The sequence below is a fragment of the Pristis pectinata genome, chromosome 19 (genome assembly GCF_009764475.1).
Source record: "Pristis pectinata isolate sPriPec2 chromosome 19, sPriPec2.1.pri, whole genome shotgun sequence".
Lineage (NCBI taxonomy): Eukaryota > Metazoa > Chordata > Chondrichthyes > Rhinopristiformes > Pristidae > Pristis > Pristis pectinata.
The window spans coordinates 38971367-38999176 of NC_067423.1; the positions used below are offsets into that span (position 1 = coordinate 38971367).

Consider the following 27810-nt stretch of genomic DNA (forward strand, 5'->3'; position numbering starts at 1 on the left):
TCAGGTTGGGAGGCTGTGTCTAGTGTGTCCCACAGGGAATTGGTGCTGGGGCCCTAACTGTTCACAATCAATATCAATGATTTGGATGAGGGGATCAAATATAACATATTTGCTGATGATACAAAGCCCGATGATAGTATGCAGTGTAAAGGAGATACAAAGAGATTTCAGGGGGATATAGACAGGTTCAGTAATGGGCATAGAAACGGCAAATGAAAATAATATGGAAAATGTGAGGTCATCCACCTTGTAGATGAAAGGGAAAGGCAGAACATTCAGAGGGACTTGGATGTCCTTGTACATTAATCACTGAAAGTTATGCAATTAGGAAGGGAAACAATATGCTGGCCTTTGTTGCAAGAGGATTTAAATACAAGAATACAGACAGCTTGCTCCAATTATTGAGGGCCCTGAAGAGACTGCATCTGAATTATTGTGTGCAGGTGAGTTCTCCCAACCTAAGGAAGGACATACTTGTGTATGGAGGGAGTGCAGCTTCATTCCTGGGATAACGGGTTCACCGAATGAGGGGAGATTTAATCTGGTCCTACACTCCCTCGAGTTATGGAAAACAACAGGCAGTTTCATAGAAATGCACAAGATTCTTGCAGGGCTTGACAGGATAGATGAGAAAACGTCGGTTGTATAGAACCAGGGGTCACATTGTCAAATTAAGGAGACAGCCTTTCAGGACCATGAGAAGAAATTTCTTCAGTCAGAGGGCAAGGAATATTTGGAATTCTCTACCCAAGGGAAGTGTAAAAGTTCAGTCACTGGATATATTCCAGGCAAGTTTGGATAGCTATTTGGATGTTAAGAGAACGAAGGGATACGGTATCAGTGCACAGAAGTGTTAAGAGTCATAGAGTCATACAGCACAGAAACAGGCCCATTGGCCCAACTCATCCATGCTGATCATTTGCCTGTGTTTGACCCATATCCCACCAAAATGCTAGAGGAATGCAGCAGGTCAGGAGCACCTATGGAGGGAAATGGACAGTCAATGTCGACTGTCCATATCCCTCCACAGATGCTGCCTGACCTGCTGAGCTCCTCCAACATTTTGTGTTGCTCCAGATTCCAGCAACCTGCAGTCTCTTGTGACTCCGTATGACCAGAATACATCAGAGCAGAATTAGGCCATTCAGCCCATCGAGACTGCTCCGCCATTTGATCGTGGCTGATTTATTTTTCTCTCTCAACCCCATTCTCCTGCCGCCTCCCCGTAACCTTTGACGCCCCTACTACTCAAGAATGTATCAACCTCTGCTTTAAATATATCCAATGACTTGGCCTCCACAGCCGTCCACCCTGGTGCTAAGGAAATTTCTCCTCATCTCTGATCTAAGGGGACATCCTTCTATTCTGAGGCTGTGCCCTCTGGTCCTAGACTCTCCCACTACTGGAAACATCCTCTCCATGTCCATTCTTTCCAGGCCTTTCAATATTCGGTAGGTTTCAATGAGATCCCCCCCTCATCCTTCTAAACTCCAGCGAGTACAGGCCCAGAGTCATCAAACGCTCCTCGTATGTTAACCTTTTCATCCCCAGGATCATTCCAGTAAACCTCCTCTGGACCCTCCCCAAGGCCAGCACATCCTTCCTTAGGTATGGGGCCCAAAACTGCTCGCGATACTCCAAATGTGGTCTGACCAACGCCTTATAAAGCCTCACTCTAAACCCTTCCTATCCTGTTGCGGAGGTAAAAGATTGGCCAGCTTATTGAATGACAGTCCCGGAAAGACGGACCGAATGGCTTACTCCTGCTTCTGTTTCTTATATCTATTTTCAGCAATTATGCTTCACACAAGTCTCCTCCCAGCTCTCTTCACCTGACCCAATCAGTGTAAGCATCTATTTCTTTCTCCCCTATGATTTATCCAGCCTATTCCTAAATGCATCTATGTTAATTGCTTCAACCACTCCATGTGATAACATGTTCAATGTTCTCCGGTAAAAGTGTTTCTCTTGAAGCCCCTATTGACTTATTGGCAACTACCTTATATTAATGGCCCCTAGTTTTGCTAAAAGTGAGCTGATTGAGCTATGCATGGAGATATTGCCAGTGATTTTCTGCCATCTCCTCCCGTGCACACCGCAGCACTGGAACTCAGAAGCAACCTGCTGTTAAACAAAAATTTAAATACCATCACTGCATCATCTTCTTGTTGCTGCAATTCTCAAAGATGAACAGGTCACCAGTGTTTAATGGTTTTCCAGTGCGTTAATTCAGTATGACAAGATAAAGCAGTAATCTGCGCTCTGAGAGGCTGTAAGCCTCTGCACTATCTAGGGACATGCTAGTAGATTTACACTGTTTATCACTTTATACAATTGCTGTGACAAAGCCCTTGAGTTCTCTCGATTCTCTAATGTAAATCTCTCTAAACTTCTCTGCCAGTCAGAATGGATTTGGTTGTAGGTAATCTATGCAAACTTAATATCTTACATATGTGAATGGGCACAATCCTTGGAGAGGATGTTTTAGATCTTAAATAATCCATTGATCCTGGCTCTACACCAGCAGTTTTTTACCTCCCTCTATAGCCTGACATTAAACAAGCGGCTGGGTGGATGTCATTCTAACCAGAGCAAGCGATTAAGCCACATTTTATGTTCCGAGATTTGCTTCTCCTGTAATGAAAGCTTATACAGTGTCTGATTGGTTGGGATTCAAAGATTATCCAGAAAGGATGATGTGACACACATGGAAATGAAAAAGCAAACAGGAACTTCACTGCAGCCGTGAATATTATGCCGGCTCCCTCAACTTGCGAGATGTCTTTAAATTAGTGTTATTTTAATATGAATTCATTGGCCCCAGCATCTGTGATCCAGACCCTGACATTTACACTGCTCAATCCACCTCTTACCCCTGCTGCAGCTTCACTGATCCATGAAAAACTGGATACATGAGCCTAGTGCCAGGAAGAGGGAGCTGGATTTAACAGTGGAAATGCTGTCCTTCCAGAATTAGTTTATCCAATGCTCTAGGATTGTTTCAGCTTTCTGAGACTGAAGGATTAATCTTCTGGGCACTGAAGTATGGAATTATAGGTGCACTGAAAATAAATTCTTTTCCACTTTTTTTTTGCAAACATTTTATTCACGGTTGCAAAATTATTGGAGGATGGGTGAGGGTTATTGATTGTCAAGAATTGTTTAACGGGGTTTAGTTGTGTCAGTTTTCCCTCCAAGTGGCCCTGGTAATTTGCGCATCAGGGGCATTCCAGCGAGGGCCGGCAGCAGTGGTCCGAGGTCAGCGGTCATGTGATAAAACCTACAGGAATATATCCAACTAGAGTTGACAACTGTGCACAAATGACAGCAAATGCTGTGAAAAAGTGGCTAAAAGGATATGGTGCTTGGTGCTGTATCTATTATGGTCTTACGATCTTCACTCTACAGTGGGGAGAGCGGATATTTGTAGTCGTTTAAATGTACGCACAAACATACCATTTAGGATCAGGAACAGGCCAGTCAGACCCTCTAGCCTGCTCCGCCATTCAATAAGGTCATGGATGATGCAACTGCAAGCTTCCACCTACCCCCTACCACCCGTTTTCAGAGGGGCAGGCAATGCCCTTAAAAGCCCTGGGGTAAGCATGTGCGCATGGGTCCACAATCTCACAATAGTCTTTTAGATGATTACTTTGGGGCCACTCCCCTTCCTTACCCAGTGTATGCATGCCCTTCTTTCTTTGGCATTCTTACACCCCTTCTCCCCAACCCAGGCACAGAGGTTGCTTCGGTCTTTAGGCACATGGTAAAGGTCTGCCCATTTTGATTGGATGAATTCCAATTGACTTCATCGCATGACCCCCTGCCTCTTATTGGCCTGCAGCCCACCTCCTTACCATTGGTTACTCAACATGCCCATCTTTGCTACTGCCATCATATACCCCACTATCCAATCGTCTGACTTATGAACCCCATCGATCTTCAACCCTGCCCCAAATAGATGTGAGACAACAGCAACCCGAAAAAAGAAAAGCACTTCACTCACTGCAGCACTAATTATCACCAGATAATTTTCCTTTTAGAGGGTGGCCGCTGTGTGAAGTGCCATAGTGGACATTGCCACAATACCAGAGCAAGGTAGAAGGAGGTCTACACTATCAATAGCCACACTCTACCTGACAAAGGGGCCGGCAAGCAGAAAAGTCTGGCTCTCATTCTTATTTGGGTAAACACAAGTTTGGTGAGAAATTTTAATGATCAAGTAACCTTTCTTTCCATGTGCGCTGTATATATTTTAATTATGCTGTGACATTTCTTCTAAATTTGCTGCCGTTACCTTCCAGGAGAATTGGCAACACTGCCACAATTAAACAGATGACACAGTCCTATGACCAAGTGGGGAGCATAAAAGGTAAATTGGGAGTTACACTCTGATACTAATACAATTCTCTCAGAAGACTGTCAGAAGAAGTTCCTTTAATACTGTAGAATAGAAGCCAAAACTGAAGATGTTGGAAACACCCAGTAGCATCTATGGAAAAAGAAACAGGGTTAATCATTCAGTTTGATGCCCTTCCATCAGAATTAGGAAACAAATTTAAGTTGCAGAGAAGGCAGAAAAAGGACAGAAGAAATGTCTATGATAGTGTGGAGACCCAATGTTGTACACAGTGGTGGTGCTGGCTGAGAGGCTGATGAAGACCTGTTAGTCACAGCTGATCTGTCTGTGGGAGGTGTAAATTGAAGGAGATGGGTAAGAAAAGAGGAGAAAGAAATGCTATGCTGGAACTTTGATCTCCAAAATGTTGCAGTTGCTGAAAATCTGAAATAAAAAGGGAGGACAGGCACGATATAAGAGTTAATGTTACAGGTTGATGACTTTGACAGAGCTGGCTAATTCTGACCCAGGCGATCTGAAACTGCTGAATTTAGTGTTGAGTCCCACGGCCCAGTTGGAAAATGAAGTGCAGTTTCTCAAACTAAGGTTGGGCTTCATTGGAATGGTTGAGAGGCCAAAAGGCAGAGAGGTCAGAGTGGGAATGGGATGGAGAGTTTAACCGACAGGTGACTGGAAATTCAGGGTCCCCTACTGAACTGAATGGAGGTGTTATACAAAGCTGTCACCCAACGTGCCTTGGTTTCCTCAATGTATTGGAGATAAAACCCTCAGCACCAAATGCAGTACACTAGACTACAAAGACAGACACAAGAAATTCTGCAGATGCTGGAATCTGGAACAATACACAGAAAGTACTGGAGGAACTCAGCAGGTCAGGCAGCGTCTACGAAGGGAAATAAACAGTCGACGTTTAGGGTCAAGACCCTTGATGAAGGATCTCAGCCCAAAATGTCAACTGTTTATTTCCCTCTATGGATGCTGCCTAACCTGCTGAGTTCCTCCAGCACTTTTTGTGTATTACACTAGATTACCAGCAGTGTGAGGGATTTGTTGCTTCACTTAGGTGTGTTTGGATCCCTGAATGTTGGGAAGGGATCAGGGAAGAGCGAATCAGGGAATTGCAGAGGGCAGAATGCTGAGAGGGGAGGGATGGGGAATAAGGGTCTGGTGGTAGGATAGCACTGAATTTGGCGGAAGTGACTGACTGTGGAGCTGACGGAGCACAAAGTGACGATAAGGGCAACTCTCTTTGCTCTGGGTGGGAAGGGATGAGAACAGAAATGAGGGGACGCAGTCAGCATGATGGAGGGGAAGTGACAGTCAAGGGAAAAGGAAAACACACCAGAGGCACCTGTGAAAGATGTTGGGTGTCAGAACAAATATGGTGGAAGCTGGAGAAATGGAATGGAGTCCTTACAGGAAGCAGGGTGGGAGTTGAGTGTGGTCAGGATAGCTGTCGGAGTCTGGCTTGCAATGGATATCGGTTGCTAACTGATCCCCAAGATGGAGATAAAGAAAGTATGAAATTTGGGAAAGGGAGGGGAAGAGTCAGGGATGGAGCTGAGATCAAATTGGCATTAAAGGTGATATAACTTTCAAACCCTGTCAGAGAAAAGGAAGCAGAACCAACTCAATCACCAGTGTAATAGAAAAAGAGAAGGAAGGGCACAGAGACGGACTGACACAAGGACTGTTCCAGGTATCCCATGAAGAGACAGGTGTAGCTTGGACCACATGGACTCCAATGGCTACACCTCTGATTTGGAGGAAGTGTGTGGAATTAAATGAGAAATCATTCAATATGGGAATGTGTTCAGCCAGAGAAGAGGTTGGTGGTGGAGGGGATTACAGTCTGGACCTCCTTTCACCAAAGAAGCCAAGGGTCCTCTGATCATCCTAGTGTGGAGGGATTCATTCTTACTACATAGTGAGGCCATTCAACCCATCAGATCCATGCCAGCTTCCAGGAGAGCAATCTCATTAGCCTCATTGCCCTTTTTCCTCTGTATCCTGGCAACTTATTCTCCCTCACATGCCCATCAACTCCCATTTTTTGGGGATTTTGCCACTTACAAGGGGTCATTGATAGTTGCTAATTAATCCACCAGCATGTCATAGGGACATGGGAGGAAACTGGAGCACCTGGAGGAAACCCACACAGTCACAGGAGAATGTGCCAGCTTCTTACAGATAGTGCCCAAGGTCAGGAAAGAACCCGAGTCCCTGGAGCTGTGAGACAGCAGAACTAACTGCTGCCCCGCCGTGCCATTATAATCCATCATTGGACATCCAAGGGGAAGATGAACTGGTTAGGACCAGGATACTGAAACTGCCAATGTGGCAGAAGGCATCAGGTGTCAGTCGGAAGAGACTGGGCAGGAGACAAAGGAGTAAAGGCTGGAAAAAATAAATACTATGGGACGGGAGGTGGCCAAAATGATGGGTCTACCAGGATAATCCAGCAAATGGATCTTGGGAGGGAGGTAGGAGTGAACTGTGCAGAGTTGTGGAATGAAGGCTGGGGGTAATGAAGGAAAGGAGGTCAGTAAAACTGTCTGGGAGACTATGGCCTGATGTTCAGTGGTGGAGTGTTGGTTTGGAGGCAGGTATGAAGAGATGTCAGAGAGCTGGCATTCAGCCTCTGCAAGATAGTCGTCAGGTCTATGGAACAGATATTTTTATTTGCCCCCAGCACACAACAGGAAGATATTGCATTACTGCCTGCACAGGATTGTGGCCTCCACACAGCTCACCTGCCTTGTCAACTCAAGGTAAACAGCCACTGTTTCATGGAACCAAAGCAGGTAGATATAGATCAACAATGACCTCATTACAAATGGCAGATCAGCCTGGCCCTGCTTCAATGCACAGCCAATGTTCTACACCGTATATCTGAACAGCAGCTTCAGACTGGAAGTATAGACTGAATGTCTGACTCCTTTCTAGACTGCACATCCAATTCTACTCCTAGGCTGCACATCTGATTCCATGTCCAGACTGCATGTTGGGCAAATGGGAACATCTACTCCGAAGCAACTATTTCTTTAATTCTTAAAAAGGATAAAGATCCCACTGATTGTGCATCTCATAGACCTATTTCTTTATTAAATGTAGATTCAAAAAATAGACCGGAAAAGGTTCTCCCACAAATTATCTCTGAAGACCAGTCAGGATTTATTCAGAATCATTATTTACATTTTAATATCAGGAGATTAATGAATATTATATATACCCCTTCATCCCAAATTCCAGAATGTGTTGTTTCACTAGATGCTGAAAAGGCGTTTGACAGAGTCGAATAGGAATATCTATTCACTATACTTCAAAAATTTAACTTTAGCCCTAAATTTATATCTGCGATTAAAATGATTTATTATACACCTATGGCTTCAATACTTGCTAATAATCAAAGATCTCCTTGGTTTAGGCTTTTTCGAGATACTAGACAAGGTTGCCCGTTAAGCCCTTTATTATTTGATATTGCTTTAGAACCCTTGCCTATTGCACTTCGGGACTCTTCAAGTGTATGTGGCATTACTGGCGGACAGATGATTCATAAGATATCTCTCTACGCAGATGACCTGTTACTTTATATTTCTAATCTGGATGAATCTATCCCCGCAGTACTATCGCTACTAGATCAGTTTAGTGTTTTTTCTAGCTATAGATTAAATCTTAATAAGAGTGAACTTTTTCCACTAAATATGCAAACCCCAATTTATAGCCAATTACCTTTCAGATTGGTAACTATTTTATGTATTTAGGTGTTAAGATTACAAAGAAACATAAGGACTTATTTAAAGCTAATCTATTGCCTTTAATTGACCATGTTAAACAATTATTTACTAAGTGGTCTCCACTGTCTTTAGCATTGGTAGGCCAAATTAATGCGATTAAGATGAATATTTTACCAAAATTTTTATAATTATTTCAAGCAATTCCAACTTTTGTCCCAAAATCTTTTTTTGACACTATTGATTCTAAAATTCTTTCATATATTTGGCAGAATAAAAACCCAAGGTTAAGTAAGAAATATTTACAAAATCTAAAAAAAGGATGGTGGTATGGCCTTGCCTAACTTTAGATTATATTATTGGGCAATTAATATCAGATATTTAATTTTTTGGATACAAGATTTAGATTAATTCAATGCCCCAAATGGGTATACCTTGAGCACCAATCAGTGCCTGAATTTTCATTAGTTTCTATTTTAGGAGCTTCACTCCCTTTTGCACTTACCAAATTAAGTAAACATATGACTAACCCAATTGTTAAACATACAATACGAATATGGTTTCAATTTCGTAAATTTTTTGGATTGAATAAATTTAACTTGTCAAGTCCCATTCAATCTAATTTTTTCTTTCATCCATCCAGAGCTGACTCAGCTTTTTCCATATGGAAAAGGGAATAGTATGTTTTCGTGATTTATTCATTGATAACTGTTTTTCATCTTTTGAACAATTGTCTAATAAATATAATTTGCCTTGATCACTTTTTTTGATATTTGCAGATTAGAAATTTTTTAAAAACTATTATACCCTCTTTTCCGATACCTTACAAAATTGAAACTATGGAAAAAATTTTAGGTCTTAATCCTTATCAGAAGGGCTTGATAGCAATAATTTATGATTTAATTATGAAAATACATCTAGAATCATTGGACAAAATTAAGAACGAATGGGAAAGTGAACTCCAGACATCTATACCCACAGAGACTTGGAAGAAAATTCTTCATTTAGTTAATACATCTTCAATGTGTGCCAGACACTTGTTGATACAGTTTAAGGTAGTTCACAGGACCCATATGTCCAAAGATAAGTTAGCTAGTTTTTATAACCATGTAGATCCTATACGTGATAGACGTAAATCGAATGTGGCTTCTTTGACACATATGTTTTGTTCCTGTCCTCTTCTGGAAAAATATTGGAAAGACATTTTTAACATTATTTCAAACGTATTGAAGATTGATTTACAACCTCACCCTATCACTGCAATTTTTGGATTACCAAGGACAGAATCTGGCCATTTATCTGCTTCCGCTAACCGTATGATTGCTTTTGTTACATTAATGGCCAAACTATCCATTTTGCTTAAATGGAAGGAACCTTTTCAATGGTTTTCTCAAACTAGATCATGTTTAAACTTGGAAAAAATTAGGAGTGGCACTGTTGATCCTTTGCTTAAATTTGAAGATATTTGGAGTCCATTTATTCAATATTTTCACATGATGTAGATCCCCTTTTAATAACTTTCCAACTTAGAGGAACGGAGTTGACGACATAATATTGCTCTGTTTCTACTGAGAAATTTTAGCCCAGTTTTCTTTTCTTTTTTTTGTTGTTTGTTTTTCTTTGAAATTTTTCTGATTAGTTTAGTTTATATTGTTTACTATTTTTCTTATTGATTTGGGTTTTTTCTTTTTTTTAAAAATTTATATAATTTATATAATTTTTCTTTCCTTTCTTTTATATTATATTCATTTACTAAGAGTTCATTGGATCTACAGATTTTTTTTATATTTTATTGTTCTTTATGATTATCTATGCCATGACTGCTATCCTGATCTCTTTGTATTACACGTATAAACATTGATGCTATATATCAATCTGTATTAATTTGAAAACTAATAAAAAAATTGAAGAAAGGAAATATCTACTCCATAAAAGCTTCTGAAGACAGATTATTCAGTCCTTGTATGCTGTTATTTTTCCTTAGGAAGTGACTTGCTAACAGTCCAATGCGTAGCGCTGTATTTCTCCTGCATTTGAATCAACCTCAGACTGAGGAGATGAAAAGCTTCCCTCCCTAATAACTCCAACAGTCCAGAAGTTAAATGCATGGAAAATCCAAACTCTATTCCAAATAAGTGCAAGGCAACAGTGAGTTTCCACACTGTAACACAAATCATCGCCTGATTTTCTGGAGTCACTCAGGGGCAGGCTGCTGGGGGGATATGGAATTGTCATCGTGCACATGGGAATCTTGTAGGGACAAGATAGATGTGCCTAGGAGTTATAGTACATGCCAAGGGCCTTGGGTGCATGGGGAAGCAGTAACTGAATCCTTGTATTTGGGGTCCGGATTATGGAGTGAAGGGGAACATGTAGGAAGCAGGCATGATTCAGAATCCAGCAGATGGCTGGGATTGATGAAGGTGAGTGGGCAAGGGGATAGGAATCCAGGAATTTGTTGGGACCAGAGGGAATCAGATGCTGGAAGAACAACTGTGGGGGAGAAGCAGAGGGGTAGCGGTATATTGGAGGTTGGCAGTTTGTGGAAGGGTGTCAGGGTCAAGAGAGAAGGGGCGTCACGGGATTGGGAGGACTGGAGGAAAGCAGGGTCAGGGGTCTCGTGTCTCGACAGCAGGGGTCATAGTCAGAGTAATACAGCATGATTACAGGCCCTTCAGCCCATTGAGTTCATGCTCACCAGCTGCCCCCACCCAGCTAGTACTAGTTTCTTGTGTAATCTGTGTTGCCTGCACTATTCTTCTCTGACCAAGCTTTTGGCCGTCTGCCCTAATATCTCATTGTGTCTGTGCCGTGAAGTACCTTGGGACATTTTTATTTTGCTGAATCAGTACCTGAATTTATTAGTTTCTATTTTAGGAGCTTCTCTTATATTTCTTCTTAACCATTCTTGAAATACCTGAAATCTTTAAATCTTGGTCATTGTTTCATTGGTCATTGACCAAACTTTAAATCTTGGTCATTGTTTCTGCCCTGCGGTTACTAATTATTCTCCAATAGTTTCAAAGCGATGGAACTACCATCTTTATGCAACCCCATTGCCTTTGCCATCACAGACCCCAATGACAGTTCTTCCCAGTTACATCCAGTCAAGAGCAGACTCAAGACCATCAGAAGAGACCAAACCTCGATTTACCGCCTTTCCTGGGTTAGCCATTCCCACTGGGAAAGCACAAAAGTGAGCACAACTGTCTGGGAACCAGAAAATGGAACAGGAAGTCCCACTGCTGATCATTGTGATTGGTGGCTATTGATCAGAGGATGGGGATTGTTCACTGTGGTTGCAGGCCCAAGGGTACTTTGCCATCTCCTGCTTCTGTAGGGTAAAACCATGTGTGTCAGGAGTTCCTAACACACAACACAGTTCAAATTCCCCTGAAATGCTACAAAGAAATGACATGGTGATTGCAAGGATGGTTGTCAACGGGAAGTGCCCCGTGGAATTTTTCTACCAAGACAAAATGACCAGGAAATGGTTGATACTGTGCTTTACTCCAGAAGAAAATAGATTCTCAATTGCATAATGCTGATAAAAACAATGTTATGCAATTGAACTTCCAGGCGAGAGAGATTTACCTAAAATTTAACTCATACTCCATCTGGCGATGAGGTTAATAAATAAAAAATAGACCAGGTTCTCCATCCTCATATGAATGCATGCAATCTCAGTGAGAAATTTTAGAAGACATAATGGGATTGAAGATTATTGAGAAACAGTTCCTTATTTCAAATGGTTTTTTTAACTTCACATACAGCACTCATGTTGATTATTGTACCAGATGTTCTCTCTTACAGACTTTACTCATAGTTGATCTTTTAATTCTTTCTAAAGCCTTGTTCCCCCCTTACAGTGTGACGATCTTTTACAGATGCTTATTAATCAAGTGCAAATTGATGTTACTGCAAAGTTACTTGTATTCATGTTACTTCTTTTGCTTTTAACTCTTACACTCAATTTGCTTAAAATTATTGGGAAAACAGAAGATTATCATCCAAAGTGGCATTCTGCATTTAAACTGACCATAGGCATCATTGTTCGTTAGCCACCTTTTGATCAAGATTTATTATTTAGTTAAAATGGTTAAGATATCCAACTTTGCTCTATGCATCTCAGATCTGGGACCTACAGTTGCAAATCCTTCAAGAGCACCCTGGTGTCTCCAGGGGTTACTGGTGAGTCTCCTGGTGATTACTGCAAGCTGCTCCAGAGGACAAATCATAAAGGCGTTATGAAGCCAGTCTGCTTTTCTCTGTCATTTTCTTTCTGCATTCATTCATTGTTTGAAAAAAAAATTAAAGATAGACATTTACTGGGTGGGACAGTTGGAATGGAATGTCCTTTGATGACATCTTCAGGAACATTTGAATACATCCAACGAGTTCCCCAATAGCAGAGGTGTCAAAAACAGCAGGTTATAGGCTCCAAATAAGGGGCAGGAGATGTAGAGGGGATCTGAGGAAGAATTCATTCACTGAGTGTGGTTGGAATCTAGAATGCACTACCTGAGGTTGGAGGCAGCCTCTCACAACCTTTAAGAAGTATTTAGAAGAGAACCTGAATTGGCAAAACATTGAAGGCTACAGACCAGCTGCAGGGAAGTGGGATTAGAATAAAGTGATGGAGTTATACAGCACGGAAACAGGCCCTTCAGCCCAACTGGCCCATGCCAACCAAGATGCCCAACTAAGCTGGTCCCATTTGCCAGCATTTGGCCCATAACATTCTAAACCTTTCCAATCCATACCTGTCCTTTAAAAGTTCTTATTTTACCTGCTTCAATCACTTCCTCTGGCAGCTCATTCCACATACATACCGCCCTTTGCGTTAAAAGTTGCCCAAGTTCCCATTAAATTTTTCCCCTCTCACCTTAAACTTATGGCCTCTAGTTCTTGATTCCCCAACTCTGGGGTAAAGACTGAGTGCATTCACCCAATCTATGCCCCTCATGATTTTATACACCTCTATAAATAGGTGGGAACTTGATGGTGGACATGGACATGGAGAGTCAAAGGGCTGCTTCTGTGCTGTATGACTCTATATCTCTAAGAGGTGGCAATTGTACCAGGATGTGTTTGGAGCACAACTATGTCCTTTGTATTTAAGCATCAATAAGGCCTCTTCCCAAAACATCACCTTTATCACAATCAGCCAACATGATGAGACTTGCCTACTCAGTGGAGACATGGCAATGAGGTTGAACATACCGGTGTGTCACGCAGAGATGTTGGACTCTCACAACATGAAGCCTCTCTGGTCATTGTGGACGGGGTATGTACTTCCTCTGTGTGAAGATTGTTGGAATAGTTTGGGGGAAGAGCCAGGTGAAAAGCAGAGTGTCCGTCACTTTCGACCTCTTCTACTTTCTGTCTGTTTGTCGTATTGGCTACCTCTCCGTCTGTTTCTCCATATGGAGAGGCCGGTCTCTTGGAAGACATCCTTCAGAAACAAGACAAAAAGAAGAAATGTAATATGGCCACACAACAGCTGCCACTCAACGTGGCAGACCTTGTTCAATTTGCAACCTATCACGTGCATGGGTTCAAATACCGCATGGGAGCTGGAGAATATGACTTTAGTTAAAAATTTGGAACTATAAGTCAGTCAAAAGAAGTGACAAGAGAACTTCTGAATTATCATAAAACCTACAGTGATCACTGAGGTCCTTTAAAATCATAGTTCTGAAATGGTTCCTTACCCAGGCAGGAGGGGGTCATCTATTAAATATCAAATGCCCAACATTTGTTCCAAAAAAGTGCTTTTGCAATTCAGTCAGACTAACCTGTATATATATTGCAATAGTTGCAGTGTTCCACAAAATTTAGTTTTAGTAATTCATCACCAGTTGGCAGACATTACCGGCAAGATTGGCATACATTATCTATCTCTTGAGAAGATTCTGGTTGGTCCCATTCATGAGCTATTGAAAAAGAGTTTGATTCAAGTGATTGCCCAAGCATGGCCAATCACGAAAGTCCTTACGAGTCACCACTGATGGTGCAGGATTGGAAGCACAGTACAACCAATTACGGACTAGTGGATTCTTTCCCTGAAGAACATTCGTAAATCAGTTGAAGTTTTTTTTCCCTCGTTCCAACAGCTTCATGATTTCTTTTCATTTAAAAAATTAAAATCTTTTTATTTCAGGAATTTTTTTTTTACTGAATTTAGGTTTTCTGCCTTGGTGGGATTTGAACTCATATTCGCCAGATTAGTATTTAGTAATATAACAGGCCTGTTGACACTACTCTGGAAAGTCCTGATGCCATCTGATCTCATGAAGCTAAGCAGAGTCTAGACTGGTTGCTACTTGGATGGGAAACAGTCAGAATACCAGGTGCAGTATGTTTGACCTATACAGTTACACACCACAGGCTGCTAGATCACTATGTTTGACCCTTACAGTTATACAGTATGGGTCACTAGATCACTATGTATGACTCTACGACTCCATGACTCAGGACTCCTGGCAGCAGCTCTGCTGTGTCTAGGGTAGTGTTGAACAGTCATACAGCACGGAAACAGGCCCTTTAGCCCAACTAGTCAATGCCGATCAAGATACCTAGTACCATTTGCCTAGGTTTGGCCCATATCCCTCTAAACCTTTCCTATCCGTGTACCCATCAAAGTGTCTTTTAAATCTTGTTGAAGGAGTCATCACTCAAATGAGACATTAAGTCACTGCCACATTTTCCCCTCATGTGCAATAATTTGACCGAAAACAGTAACATTTTCCCAATATACTGGTAAATATTCATCCCCCATGTCACTTTGTTAATACAGCTCATCTGATCACCAATCCCAGCCCTGTTTAAGAGGCCTTGCTGTGCACATATAGGTTGTCTATTGCATATATTACAACATTAAATGACCCTTAAGGGCTGTGATGCTTTCTGAGATATCATGTGGTCACTAAAATCACAGGATAAATGAAAATTCTTCCTTCACTTTCTCAAGGTGGTCACACATTTTAATCCGTTTCGCTTTGCTGCAGTATATTACATTGTTCGCACTGTTGCAGAGCATGTTGTATCAATGCAGAAAGAAAACAGAAAAATGCTCGAAACACCTAGCAAGTCAGGCAGCATCTGCAAAAAGATGACCTGCTGAGTGTTTCCAGCATTTTCTATTTTTATTTCAGATTTCAGCATCTGTAGTTTTTTTTTATTTTTCCTATCATAGTAGGCTTCACATACTGTTCTATTCTATTTCCCTCTGGAGCCAATGGAAAGTAGAATCAGGTGAGCTGTAAAAAAAACAGATCCAGCTGTAATCCAGACAGTTTTCCCGCAAGTTGAATGGGTTAAAACTGCCCAACACATGCACTATGTTACCAGTGTGGCTGGCAAACACCAACAGGAGGAATCCGATATCTTTTATGTGTTAATACTGTGGCCTTTACTAACAAAACTAAACCTACATTGACATTCATGCCTACGGGTATGAACTAGCATTAGAGCACATTTTACTGGAACAAGAAGCTGACCAACAGTAGGGGGATAGTATTCCAGCACAGAATTAAAACCGTTGCTTATGCATGGCATGCTGACTGACCATTGAGCCTGGGATCTGCTGAAATATTCCTACTTGGGAATATAACTCAATCAAGTTATTGTTTAATTAGGGCTGGTAGTAATGATTGATTTCCATATGTAGTCTGCATCTAAAACAGATGCAAACTCTACACCCATCCTGTGTTGTTTTCTGGTCCTGCAGACAAATGCAATCTAAACTGACTGTCTTGATTCATATCATTGCTGGAATCCACTAACCCACAGCAGGGTGATAGGATGCCTCACTGGCAATTGTCACAATTACGCTGGGACTGTATTCTTGAGATGAAACACACTGGGGGTAGGATCTGCACGACCACTGTGTGTGACAACAAGGCAAACGCATCTAAAAGGAATGTGTTTATGATGTAGCTATCCTTAATGACTGGATCAAGATCCTCCAATACTGTCCATCATTCAGTAATTGATTTTCTAAGGTTATCATAGCAAGGATTACAAGACCATTATCACACTATCACATAAGAATATACAATTTTGCTAGCCCTTTGTCAATAAGGAAGTTGAACTAAACTACACTGGTTAGACCAGTGAGGCAAGGAACTTCACCTGCAAGAAGACACTGAAGGAATTGTTTTCCTTGGAGCATAGAGGTCAAGAAGAGACTTAATAGCAGTGTTCAAAATTATGAAGAGGTTTGATTGAATAAATATGTCTATTTCCAAGAGAAGGAGGCTGAACACAGATTTACAATAACTAGCAAGAGAATCAGAGGGAAGACAAGTTTTTTTTTAAAGACAGCGTGTTGCTTTGATTTGGAATGGGCAGCCTAAAAAAAAATTCTAAAGGTAAATTGCAGGGTTATAGGGATAGTGGAACTAATTAGATCATTCTTTCAGAGGGCCAGCATGGGCTATGAGGGCCAAATGGCTTACTTTGTAACTTAATACAGTTGCTCACACAAAAAAAAAATTAAATCTCTGCCATTCAGAGAATTACTTAAGAGTTTTACCGCGGTTACAATTCAACCTTTAAAGTTCACAACAGTTCATGTTCTGTGGGACCCACTTCCCACATTGTTTCATCTCCCCCCATCCTCTTATTCCTACCCTGCACCACCACCATCTAGCTTCCCCTTAAGTGCATGTCTATGGTTAAAAAGTTCTCAGTTTTACAAAACTTTTGGCTTCTCAAATGGCCCTGAAGTCTTCATTGTTGAGTTATTGATTCCTGTCTGTGCAAAGTTATCCATTCTTGAGGGTGGGATCTGTAAGGGTGCGGTATTTGGCTTAGAGAGGGGAAAGAGTACCAACATATCCACCCTTTATCACTCTTCAGGAGCCCTTGATAGTGTCTTATTATCACCCAGTATATATATACACCCTGGAGTGACAATAAGACAGTTGAGCCAGGTGATTGTGTTGCACACCCCCCAGGTGAATATGCTGATAGGGCTCACATCACACATTTTACATAAATGCGGATTATGTTTAACACCCCCCAGGTGAATATGCTGATAGGGCTCACATCACACATTTTACATAAATGCGGATTATGTTTGTGGTTTACTCGGTGGACAGTGAGAAGTTGTGAAACTGTACTGAAATAAAGGAAGTCAGCTTCTTCTGGAAGGGAGGAAAGAAAGGAGAAGGTAGCAAGAAAAGTACCGCTGTTGTTGGTAGAATCTCAGATGGCAATGAGGAGGTGTACAGGAGTGAGATAGATCGGCTGGTTGAGTGGTGTCACAACATCTCGCACTGGATATCAGCAAGACCAAGGAATTAATCGTGGACTTCAGGAAGGGGAGGTCGGGAGAACACACACCAGTCCTCATTGAGGGGTCAAAGGTGGAAAGGGTGAGCAGCTTCAAGTTTCTGGGCATCAACATCTCAGAGGATCTGTCCTGGGCCCAACACATTGATGCAATCGTGAAAAGATAGACCAGCGGCTCTACTTCATTCGGACTTTGAGGAGATTTGGTATGTTACCAGAGGCTTTTACAAATTTCTATAGATGTACTATGGAGAGCATTCTGACTGGTTGTATCACTGCCTGGTAAGGAGGCTCCAATGCACAGGATTGCAAGAGTCTACAGAGGGTTGTAGACTCAGCTGGCTCATCACGGGCACAACCCTCCCCACTATTAAGGACATCTTCAAGAAGCGGTTCCTCAAGAGGGCAGCATCCATCGCTAAGGACCCTCACCACCCAGGACATGACCTCTTCTCATTACTACCATCAGGGAGGAGGTACAGGAGCCTGAAGACCCACACTCAACGTTTCAGGAACAGCTTCTTCCCCTCCGCCATCAGATTTCCGAATGGTCCATGAACACTACCTTTTTTTGCACTATTTTTGTAAATTTATAGATGTTATGTTCTGCACTGTACTGCTGCCACAAAACAGCAAATTTCACGTCATATGGCAGTGACAATAAACCTGATTCTGACTCTGAAGAAGGCAGGAGGAGGTGACTCAAGGGGAGAATGATTAGTTAAAGAAAGGAGGGGTGAACATGGACTGTAAACAAATGAGGAAAGGAATGGAGGGGATTTAAAAGAAACACAATGCAGACACTCCGGAGCAGATAGGGAAAGGGAGCTTTTAATAACTGTCTATCGTTTAAACCGAGTGTGTCTGAGAACTGGATGGATATTTCTTTAATGTGAGGGAGCTGGAGAGCTGGGAGGGGTGACCTTTAGATGTCAAGTCCCTTCCAGTAGCATTTAACTCTGCTCCTCAATGCGGCAGGCGGCAAAGGAGGATGAAGTTGCCCGTGCCGAATGATATCAACCTCCCATAGAACAACTTAAAGTTATCTGGCAATAATTAACTCCAAACAAAGCAAAATTAAAAGGAGCAACTTCTTAAAAAGTCTAAACTTTGGTCTTTTATCGTACCATGATGCATTGATGAAGGCAAATTTGTAATGCAGGAATAAATATATCAAACATATTTAGTAAGAAAAACAAGCAGGACATAATTGCAGAGAGTTGGACGTTAAGTCCCTTTCCTTCCCCGCGTTGTGTCCAGATCCACCTGCTACTTTCGCTCCCCCCCCCCCCCCCTCCACGTTGCTACCTGTCTGCTTTCCCCATCCTTACACCATGGCGGACTGTGGAACCCGCAATCTGAATCAGCGGGGCTCTGTTCCTGTTGGTGATTCGTACCAAAGCACCTCCGTACGCTGAATTTGCTTTGGCATCGCCCTGCCTTTACGCTCTGCCTGTTACGTGGCTGAGACTTCAAGAAAACTCTTCCCGCACCGCGGACCAGGTGAGAAAGTTTACGCACATGCACCGGTCTATATTCAAGCGTCTGCTGACAACGCTTTCACACTATCTTACGAAGTGTGTCGGCTCGATGCACCCTCACACTCAGCTGCATAGAGCCAACAAAAAATATAGACTTTCCCTTTATAGTATTTCAAGAATCCTGCCTGCCTTTTGTAACTTACTTCCTATCTGGGGTACCACAGTTTCAGACAATCATCCCCGCGCTGAGGTGTCCACATTGATTCCAGTAACCGTGGAAGGCATCCGGCACACAACGAGTTAACACCCCACTGCCTCTCTGCAAGCTTAACTTCATTTCCAGGCTCTTTGACAGTATTAACGTTTGAATATATATAACATACATACACTTTATCGTATCTGAGCGTCTTATGCTAAAGAAAAACTATTCACATGCTTAAAATCCCAAAGGACATTCAATACCTAAAGAGCTAAATAGCAGTCAATTACTTGGATTTAATAATTTCACAGGGCTTTTGCAAATATTTGGTCTGAAACTCCTTCTTCAAGATACACGTGCTGGAATTATATTATTACTAATCACTTATTCCTTGCAATTGTCACTCCATCTATACCCCTGATACTAGTCCTACAGCTAACTGCTCTAAATGCAACATAGTGGAAATGCTCCATTCTACATTCAGTTGAGCGCACTTGAAAATAGTGGCAGTTCTAAGCATCATTTGATCGTATAAAGGGTAGACCGAAGATTTTGACACTCAGTAGTTCATTCCATCTTTACTGCGATCTGTATGAATTAAAATTCAGCGACAGTCCGGCTGAATAAACTGTTGTTCTCCAAACGCGCCGAACGCATGCCAATAATTCTGTTATGGGGGGTGGGAGGGGGGTGGGAGCCTACAAGGAGATCTGCAAATCGCCATTACAATTTGTTTATTTTACTTTAACATAATAGAAACGTTTGTTTCCGTCTTTGCCAATAAAAAAAATTGAGAGGAGGTCTTTGTAGGTGTAAAGAAAACTGTTGCTACTCTGCATTGTTAAGTTTTAGGTATACAATGTCCGCATTCAACGAATGGGGGGGGGGGGGGGGCGGAGGAAGGCTTTTTTTAAAAACCCAATCTTGTCCGTTCCGTTCGGTGCATTTTACGTTAATTTTGGGGATCAATTTAACAAGTTTTCTGCAGATGGAATAAACATCGAGGCTCTGAGTTAACAATCGTGACACGCGACCCTTTCGGGTTCATTTTCTGATCACAGAAACCTTGGTGAACTATTTCCCGACGTTTCAAGACGAAGGTTCAAAGTGAGATGAAATGAAACAAATTGTTTCTGAAAAGCCCGCTATTGCCAAAAGGAGCCACAGGCAACTTGGGGGGAAAAAGACTGCAGATGTATGGGTAATTATATTAGGTTAAACAAGGGCCTGAAGGGAGAAAATAAAATCCTTCTTTATGATAATATAACCCATCACCCATCCTGTCCCGTTCTCCTTGAGACAACCAAAGCAATCTTTGTATTCCCTTTGCCTCAGAGCTGAGGTTGCCAGCAGAGCTTCCTGTCCACAAGAAGGCAAGAACAAAGTCCTTAATGTCATACTGCCATCAATTATCAATAGTACATTAGGAAACACACAGGAAGATGAAGAACTTACTTCGGGCTTTGAGGCATTCTGACCAACATTAACTTCTCAAATGTGGTATGGCAAACATTGGCCCAATCTCAAATCATGTGACAGCACCGAGGAGGTCTCACGGGCAATCGAATTCTGGGGAGCCTAGTTCTATTCCCTTGCAAAGTGGGACATGGTCACCCCACCGCCGTTCCTTCATAATCAACATGTGGCAACTTTAAGTGCGTTAGGCAATGAGGCGCTCCATTTCCTATCGCAGCTGAAACTCCTTAAGCAACCACCAATAACGCTGAATATAAAATCTGCCTTAAACTAGGGTGAAACAAATGCGGGAATGCGTGCAAATGGGACAATTTGGCTAGTTCCTTCAAAGCGCTAGCACACCCTCAATGGGCCGACTAGACTCGTTTTTGCACTATTGTTTACAAACCCAATGATTTTTTTTTAAAAAAAACAAACAGCAAAATACATACATCTCAAAATCTGGCAGCTTGGAATATTACCCTATTGAAATTCAAGACATCGTTAACTTTCGTTTCTGCTCTCATTAAACATTTAAAATGGTCGGAATTAGCGAGGGTTACAGAAAAGACGGAGATCAGCCCCTTCCAAAAAGTTATTTCGCTTCTCCCGAGTTTAACTCACCTTTTGAATTCCTGAGGCAATCCGGGACCGCTGAGCATGCTGAATGCGGGAACTTGCCTCTGTCAAAACAAGTACCAACAATTGTTTCAAACTAAATCTATCAATCTTTGCATACCGCTGATGCAACTGATCCTGCGTCTGAAATTCCTGTTGACAAACAACAAAAAGGCAAGGAGGCACAACAAACAGCAAAAAAAAGTATTAAGAGTTGCCGGAATGTCTTAAAGAAGAAGCCGTCTCCTGGACTTTAACTGCCGCAGGTCCCGACATGATCAGACTGCTGGTCGACTCAGCCACTTTCGCTGCTCGCCACTGCCACCGTGACAGACGAGCTCGCTGGATGGCTGCCTCTGCATTGTCCAAAAATGCTTATTTGCCAAGCAACAGAGGAGCTTTGTGGCATCAAAAAAAAAGCTCGCAGTTGATGGTAAGTTATGGCTTCTTTGTGAGCGCTTTGCAAAGAAAAACAAGAGATAGGAATTTGGCAGCAAAAATATAGCACCGCATTCTCTCGCGTTTGGAACCTATATTCTCCGCAAAAACAATCGGGCATTGTTAGGGGGAAGAAAAGGCAACTTTGACATATGAAATACTGCAGAGGCCCCGTTTAGGAAACCTGTAAACAACATGTCACTCACCCGATCGGTCTCTCTGTTATTTCTCGGGAGGACTAGATTCACCAGAATGGTGCAAATTTACTGGCAAGATTTTTTTTAAGTCATCAGATCAAGTTTAAACCCGACCTCCATGGAAACGTGAGGAGTCCCTGAGCCAAGATTTAACAGTTAACTGTGCCGCGAAGGAGAGAGAGGAAGCATAGAGCCACAGCGAGCCCCAATCCTGACTCTCTTTAATCTCTCCTGACCAACCGGGCTGCAAGCAAGAGAAAGATAACAGGGAGAAGTCCCACTTTTTAAAAAAAAGCTAGCAGCGTGGAATAGCCATAATATCGGAACGTATCCAGATCCAGTCTGATTGGGGACTGAGGTAATCAGGTAATGGGACCTGACATGAGATGATATACACACTGAGACTAAACTGGCCAATGCACTTCAGCATCTGGTTAGAAGTCTATACAAAGCTGTACACATAACACACAACACACAGACCCAACTATCCACTCCTACTGGGAGGGTTCACGCCGCACAAAAGGCTACAGTATATAGCCCGCCCAAAATAAAAGGCCTTTTATTGTTGGATTCTGCAGGTCAGTTGATTAGATTTTCTGCAGAGAATTCCATGAGGAAATTCCCTTTAAAGCCAAAGTGATTAACTGGTCTATTCTGGGAAGTGAAGTAGACAATGCTTAAACAGTCTCTATAACCCATGTCCATGCTGGCAGAGTGCACACTAAAAATAAAACCCAGACTTTTTGCCTTGCAGCTGGGCAACATTAAGGGTCTTGGGACCACAGGCCAAAACCGCAGTCAATTGCCCCAGCCCAGTTGTGGCAGCAGTCAGACAAGACTTCCAGTTTGCATCTTGCTCCGCAGCAGTCATCTCTTGTATACCCTCTGCCGCATGTTTATCAGGAAAATATTTATTAAAACATTCCTTCCTTTTCGTTTGTGCTCCATTAGTCGAACCAGCCATTACAAAGTGCATAAGTGGAATCTTTTCCAATTACAGGGAAGGATTCGACAAATATTGACCATTCTTGGTCAGTGGGGCTACGGTTACCATTGCCAACAGAGATAAAAGCTTTCATTGTGCTTTGACGGCATTCTCCAGGGCAACTCAAATACCAAAGAGTAAATAATCCACACAAGCGCACACACATACACACTCATACGCATATACGCGAATATATACAAGCTCGCACAACATATATACACGTGCGTGCACTCATCGAGCTCACACACACGCTCACAAAGAAACAATATATGTTACCAGAGTTAATGCATTTAACATTTTTTCCACTGAATCTACAACAGTGGAAAAGAATCAGCCATTTAAACCGTTCCTGGGACCTCTAACTCTGCACATATAGAACAGATTTGTTTGTTTTACAACTGGAAGATTATTCAGGTCAGTACTACACTCTGCAAAACATCATTCCCTGGTGCAGGTAAAATAAAATGTAAATATATTACCGGCGTGAATTGGTTCTAACCGTTCCTGTACATTCACAGGGACTGGTAACAGACCCGAAAATCTTAACGTAGAACAAATTCAGCAGTAGAAATTCAACACTGACTTATTGTATTTAAATTCGATCGCAAAAAAATAACAGGAACTCGGCCGAACACCAAGATAAACTCTTTCCCCTGGATTTGGGCTGTACTGGGGGGGTGGTGTACCTCAGTCAGGGCAGGTAGGAGGAAGTGCACACAATGGTTTCATTGAGTTTCTCCAGCTGTTCCTGTGCGATGCCGAGTTGCGATTGCAAGTGTAAAGGTATTAATGGAAAGTAAAACGGTACTACTTTGGATGCCAATTCTTAAAATTAAAAATGAGTGCGCAGTAGTGGAAACGAATCTATCCTTGCTTCATTCACAATGCAATCAGGTTGATAGCTTCGATTAAACCCGTTATGCACAGCACAAAAATCTGACCGAAATATCCCATGCCATCTGGTGTCGTGACTTCTCCGCATGTCTCCCACATGTCCTGATGCGGATTGCAGCCTGGAAAGGAGATGGTTAAGGCCACCTAGACAGGCTGTCAAGGAATATTACTTGGGCTTCAGATGGCGAGGGAGACGGCGAAGCGAGGATAAGAAGTTGGCAGGAAAACTAAAATCAAACCATGAACAGTTACTTTCAACGCAAGTTGGTCGCTGTGTTGGCAAGTCATTCAGACACTGAATGAAGTAGGGCTTTACTTTAAAATGAAAGTTAGCCGTCATATTTAAAGTAATCCTACTGTAAAGATTCCAGCTTTAATGGGGCAAATCAAAATATAGGATCCTCGCTTTTAATAAAGACTACAAGGTGTCCAAATCCATAGTATATTATTTCATTAAGAGCTTTTTTTTTCAGGAGAAGGGATTTGGGAGTAAAAAAAACTGCTAGCTTTGTGCAGCAAGGTCACGACCTTTGACAGCGCTCAAGCTATTTTCTTTCATCTTCCCATTCCCTCTAGAGCCTAACTTGCAGTGAAATTGCACCCGGTAAACCCAGCAGACAGAATTCGGCATTGTTGTAGAGGCCACGTTTTTTTCCTAAACAAAACAGATTTGAACTGAGCCAAGGAAACAAAAATGTATTGTTCTTCGCAGATGGAAGCGAGGGTTGCCAAGGTAACCAGATTAATCTCCTTTTTCTACTCCTTCCTCTCTTGTAGTGTGGTAATCTGTGTGTTCCTTTCAAAAAAAAAGCAGGCTCAAAGCCCAAGCTCTAACTAGGTTCCTAATTAGCTGCAATTTACAATGAAGACAACATGATGAGATAATAGAAATTTGCAAAATAATGACATACCTCAGCAAAATATTCCTCCTCCCAAGATTCATTTTTGTACAAAAAACAATAAAAAGGGCCCTTCTAAAGCAGAGCTTGCAAATGGTGGTCTATTATGTGGCACAGAAGTTCATTGTTCTGTTCTTGTCCTTTCAATCAACAGCCTATTGTTTGACATCTTAAATAAAAATTACTCAAATACAGGGCCACATAATGATCTCAATTCTACTTATGTATACAGAGTAGTCAAAAATGTATCAGCACCGAATCCTGTACCCTGACTCTTGATGGAGTAGTGAACCCAAAAGGTAATTTACAATACAATGAACGTGGAAAGTAGCATTATTTCTGGCCTAATCACGCGTCTTCCGTAGAGTGAGGCTTGGAAGCACTTAGTAATGAAGGACAGCTAAGCAGGACTGCTAATGAAATATGATGTACTGCATTTGTTTTCATCTGGTTAACGCAAATTAACCAGCCTTCAGAGTGTTAGACAACATTTTTCTCTTTTATCACATCAAACAGCACCACTGGGGGATGGTAAAATAAAGAGGTAAAGTGATGGGGGGGGGGAGGAGGAGGAGAAGGGGGGAGATTCAGCGTTTTTCTTTAAATAAACGACTGAGGCCTCGAAATGCACTGACCTCCAAAGCCATTAGAGGATGGAACTGAACTACAGTGACTGCACTCGCTGCCACAGCCTGGAATTAGCATGTTCACTCACAGCCTTTATTTAAAAGGAAGAAGAAAACAATTAAATGGAACCTTGGACTAATCTCATCCTGCCCATTTAGCCTTTCCCTCTGTGATGAGCAAAGAAGCCAACATCAGCATGCTATCATTCTGCTTTAATTAAAAAAGACACAAACAGTAGGGCTGTGAATTAGAAATGTAACAACGCATCACCCTGATTAATTCGAAGCTCATGTTGGATTAATAACTGCAACAAAGAACAAAAGGAAATTGTTATGCGAATTGCAACCTCTCAGGCCAGGCAAAGGTCAAATCGAAGGATTTGAATTTCATCCGGACTCACTTAATCAATTCCTTAGAAGGAAGGCCATATGTAGGTTTTGAAAGCTACCCATTGTAACTTGGTGATCCAACCTGGAAGACTGCACAGTGTTAATTTCTAACAGATTTTACCTAACTTCATGTAGAAACTTAATTAGCGCAGATGACGAATGGATAATGGAAGATATTCCCTGCAGACTTTCAACCAAAAATAATGTTTTTTAAATAATGAGCTTCTCTATCCAGGAATGCTTGGGAGCCTTTGATTCTGAAATCGATGTTTGAAGGAGGTGGGGGGGGGGGGGAAGAGGGAGTGTGGAAGGTGGCAAAAAGGACCGGGTTATAAAGCAAGTAGGGAAAAAAAAGTTTGTCTCTGCTAATTCTGTGAAAGTGCAAATTGGAAAATTGGGGAGGAGTTTTCCCAGCAATATCGGAGCTGCAGCGTCTGATTTGTGGCGCTGGTATTTCACCTGAACATTGAACCACTTCCCATGAAGATAGTCTAAGAAAATTCACTGCTATTAAATGCAGTGCCCACACTCCCGCTGAAACCCACCTATTCTGTTTCAAACGCCCCACTCGGAAGAGGCACAAGTTGATGAATCCTTATTTCATATTGTCGAAGATTGAATCACATTTTAATTTTTAATTTGATCTGTTTCCCGGTCTCGTGGGATGACATAATTACAATTTAAAATGTAGATTAATTAACGTTATCCATCTTCTTCGCCGGCTTTAATTGATCTGCGCTGCTCGTTTTTATTTTAGTTTTGTTCTCGTTCAGTAAATTCGAAAGAATCGTCCCTGCTTTCCAAGGTAGCTGGTCGAGTTGGGGACGCTGGCATCCTCGAAGTCAACGGCCAGTTGATCTTTCCAACAATGTCAGAAAACAAAGGCAGATTATTACCTAAAATCTGCTCAGTTCCTTCTCCGTGGATGCATCTGGCGTCCACGTGTGCGAAGCGCTAATGAAGAGTTTCCTGAGTGAACTGGATTCCGACTGATGTTCCAGCTCTCCCATGTAGCTTCGGAAAACAAATGCTTCCTTTTATTTGGCGATACAGTTCCAGCATTCCCACCAGCCCGGGAAACGCAGCCCCCGTGGCGGGAGTCGGAGTGTGGGGCGGGAAGGGACAGAGATTCTTTATGTATTAAAATTCCCCGACAGATAGAGATCGGAGACACGACGAGCGCTAACAAGGGAGACAGTTTGCATATTCGCCTCTTAGCATGACAATAAGTGTTTCCACAAAGTCAATACAATTGAAACGGCTAACATTTGATAAACTTGCTTAGCATGTAGCTCAGAGCAAATCAACTCAGACAAGTATCGGTGGCACTGTTGCTATTTTGGCAGGGTTACAGAAAGGTTACAGCAGAGAAAGAGGCCATACGGCCCGTCTGCTCTGGAGACATCCAACCAGTCCCCTGTCCCCTCCTGATAGCTCATATCGGGAACCTATCCAGCTCCCCTTTGAACACTAGAACCTCGAGCACTTCTCTTCATTGTGCATTCCAGATCCTAACCACTCATTTTATACATTTTAAGAAATCCCCATGTTACTTTTGGTTCGTTGAGCAATCACACCCATTCCTTTTCCCCTAGTTCTCGACCCCTCCACCGGTGAGAACAGCCTCAGTCCATCTGCTCTGTCCCCGCCATCAGATCTTGCAGACTCCTCTGTTCCAAGAACTGACTATTATGAGATACCATCAATGTATTTGCATGATCAAAAAAAGAAGCATTATAGAGTGAGTAATGCCGCCCCCCACTGAACAAAGGAGTCAGGTTAATTCAACCTGGTGTGTAGACACAAGAGACTGCAGAATCTGGAGCGACAAACTATCTACTGGACTAACTCAGCAGGTCGAACAGCATCTGTGGGGGGAAAAGTTATTCTCGACCTTTCGGGTCGAGACCCTGCATCAGGACTCAGTTGAGAAGTGTCGATAACGAAGTGTCGATAATTCCTTTCCTCACACAGACGCTGCTCGACCCGCTGAGTTTCTTCAGCAGATTGGGTGTTGCGAACTGGACTTCAAAGGTCTCTTGCAGTTGCAAACTAACAGTGGTTTAGTCTGAAGGTTCGAGGAATCACTCACAATTTCTCACTCATAATTAAAGATACTTAATTCTGCCACGGGACAGTTCGGCAGGGTAGCCAGCTTGAGGCCTCTGAAAGTTGTAAGCGTAAAGTCCCATCAGCTGCCAAACTTTGCATTGTTCCTTCAGCAAGATGTTGAG

At 42.2% G+C, this 27810-nt stretch overlaps 1 protein-coding gene across 10 annotated transcripts in view; it reads right to left on the reverse strand.

Moving 5' to 3' along the window:
* The window catches only part of sox5 (SRY-box transcription factor 5), a 353819-nt gene that overhangs the window by 213123 nt on the left and 112886 nt on the right, over window positions 1-27810 (reverse strand). For 6 of the 10 annotated variants that reach the window (XM_052033492.1, XM_052033495.1, XM_052033493.1 and 3 more), the window contains 2 exons: window positions 21154-21212; window positions 13318-13549 (listed from right to left, as the gene is read on the reverse strand). In XM_052033492.1, the coding sequence (XP_051889452.1) occupies window positions 13318-13549; window positions 21154-21191 (270 nt within the window). In that variant the 5' untranslated portion in view covers window positions 21192-21212. Of the gene's footprint in view, window positions 1-13317; window positions 13550-20529; window positions 20645-21153; window positions 21213-21791; window positions 21930-27810 lie in introns of those variants that run through there. The other 4 variants (XM_052033500.1, XM_052033499.1, XM_052033494.1 and 1 more) reach the window with 3 other exon arrangements.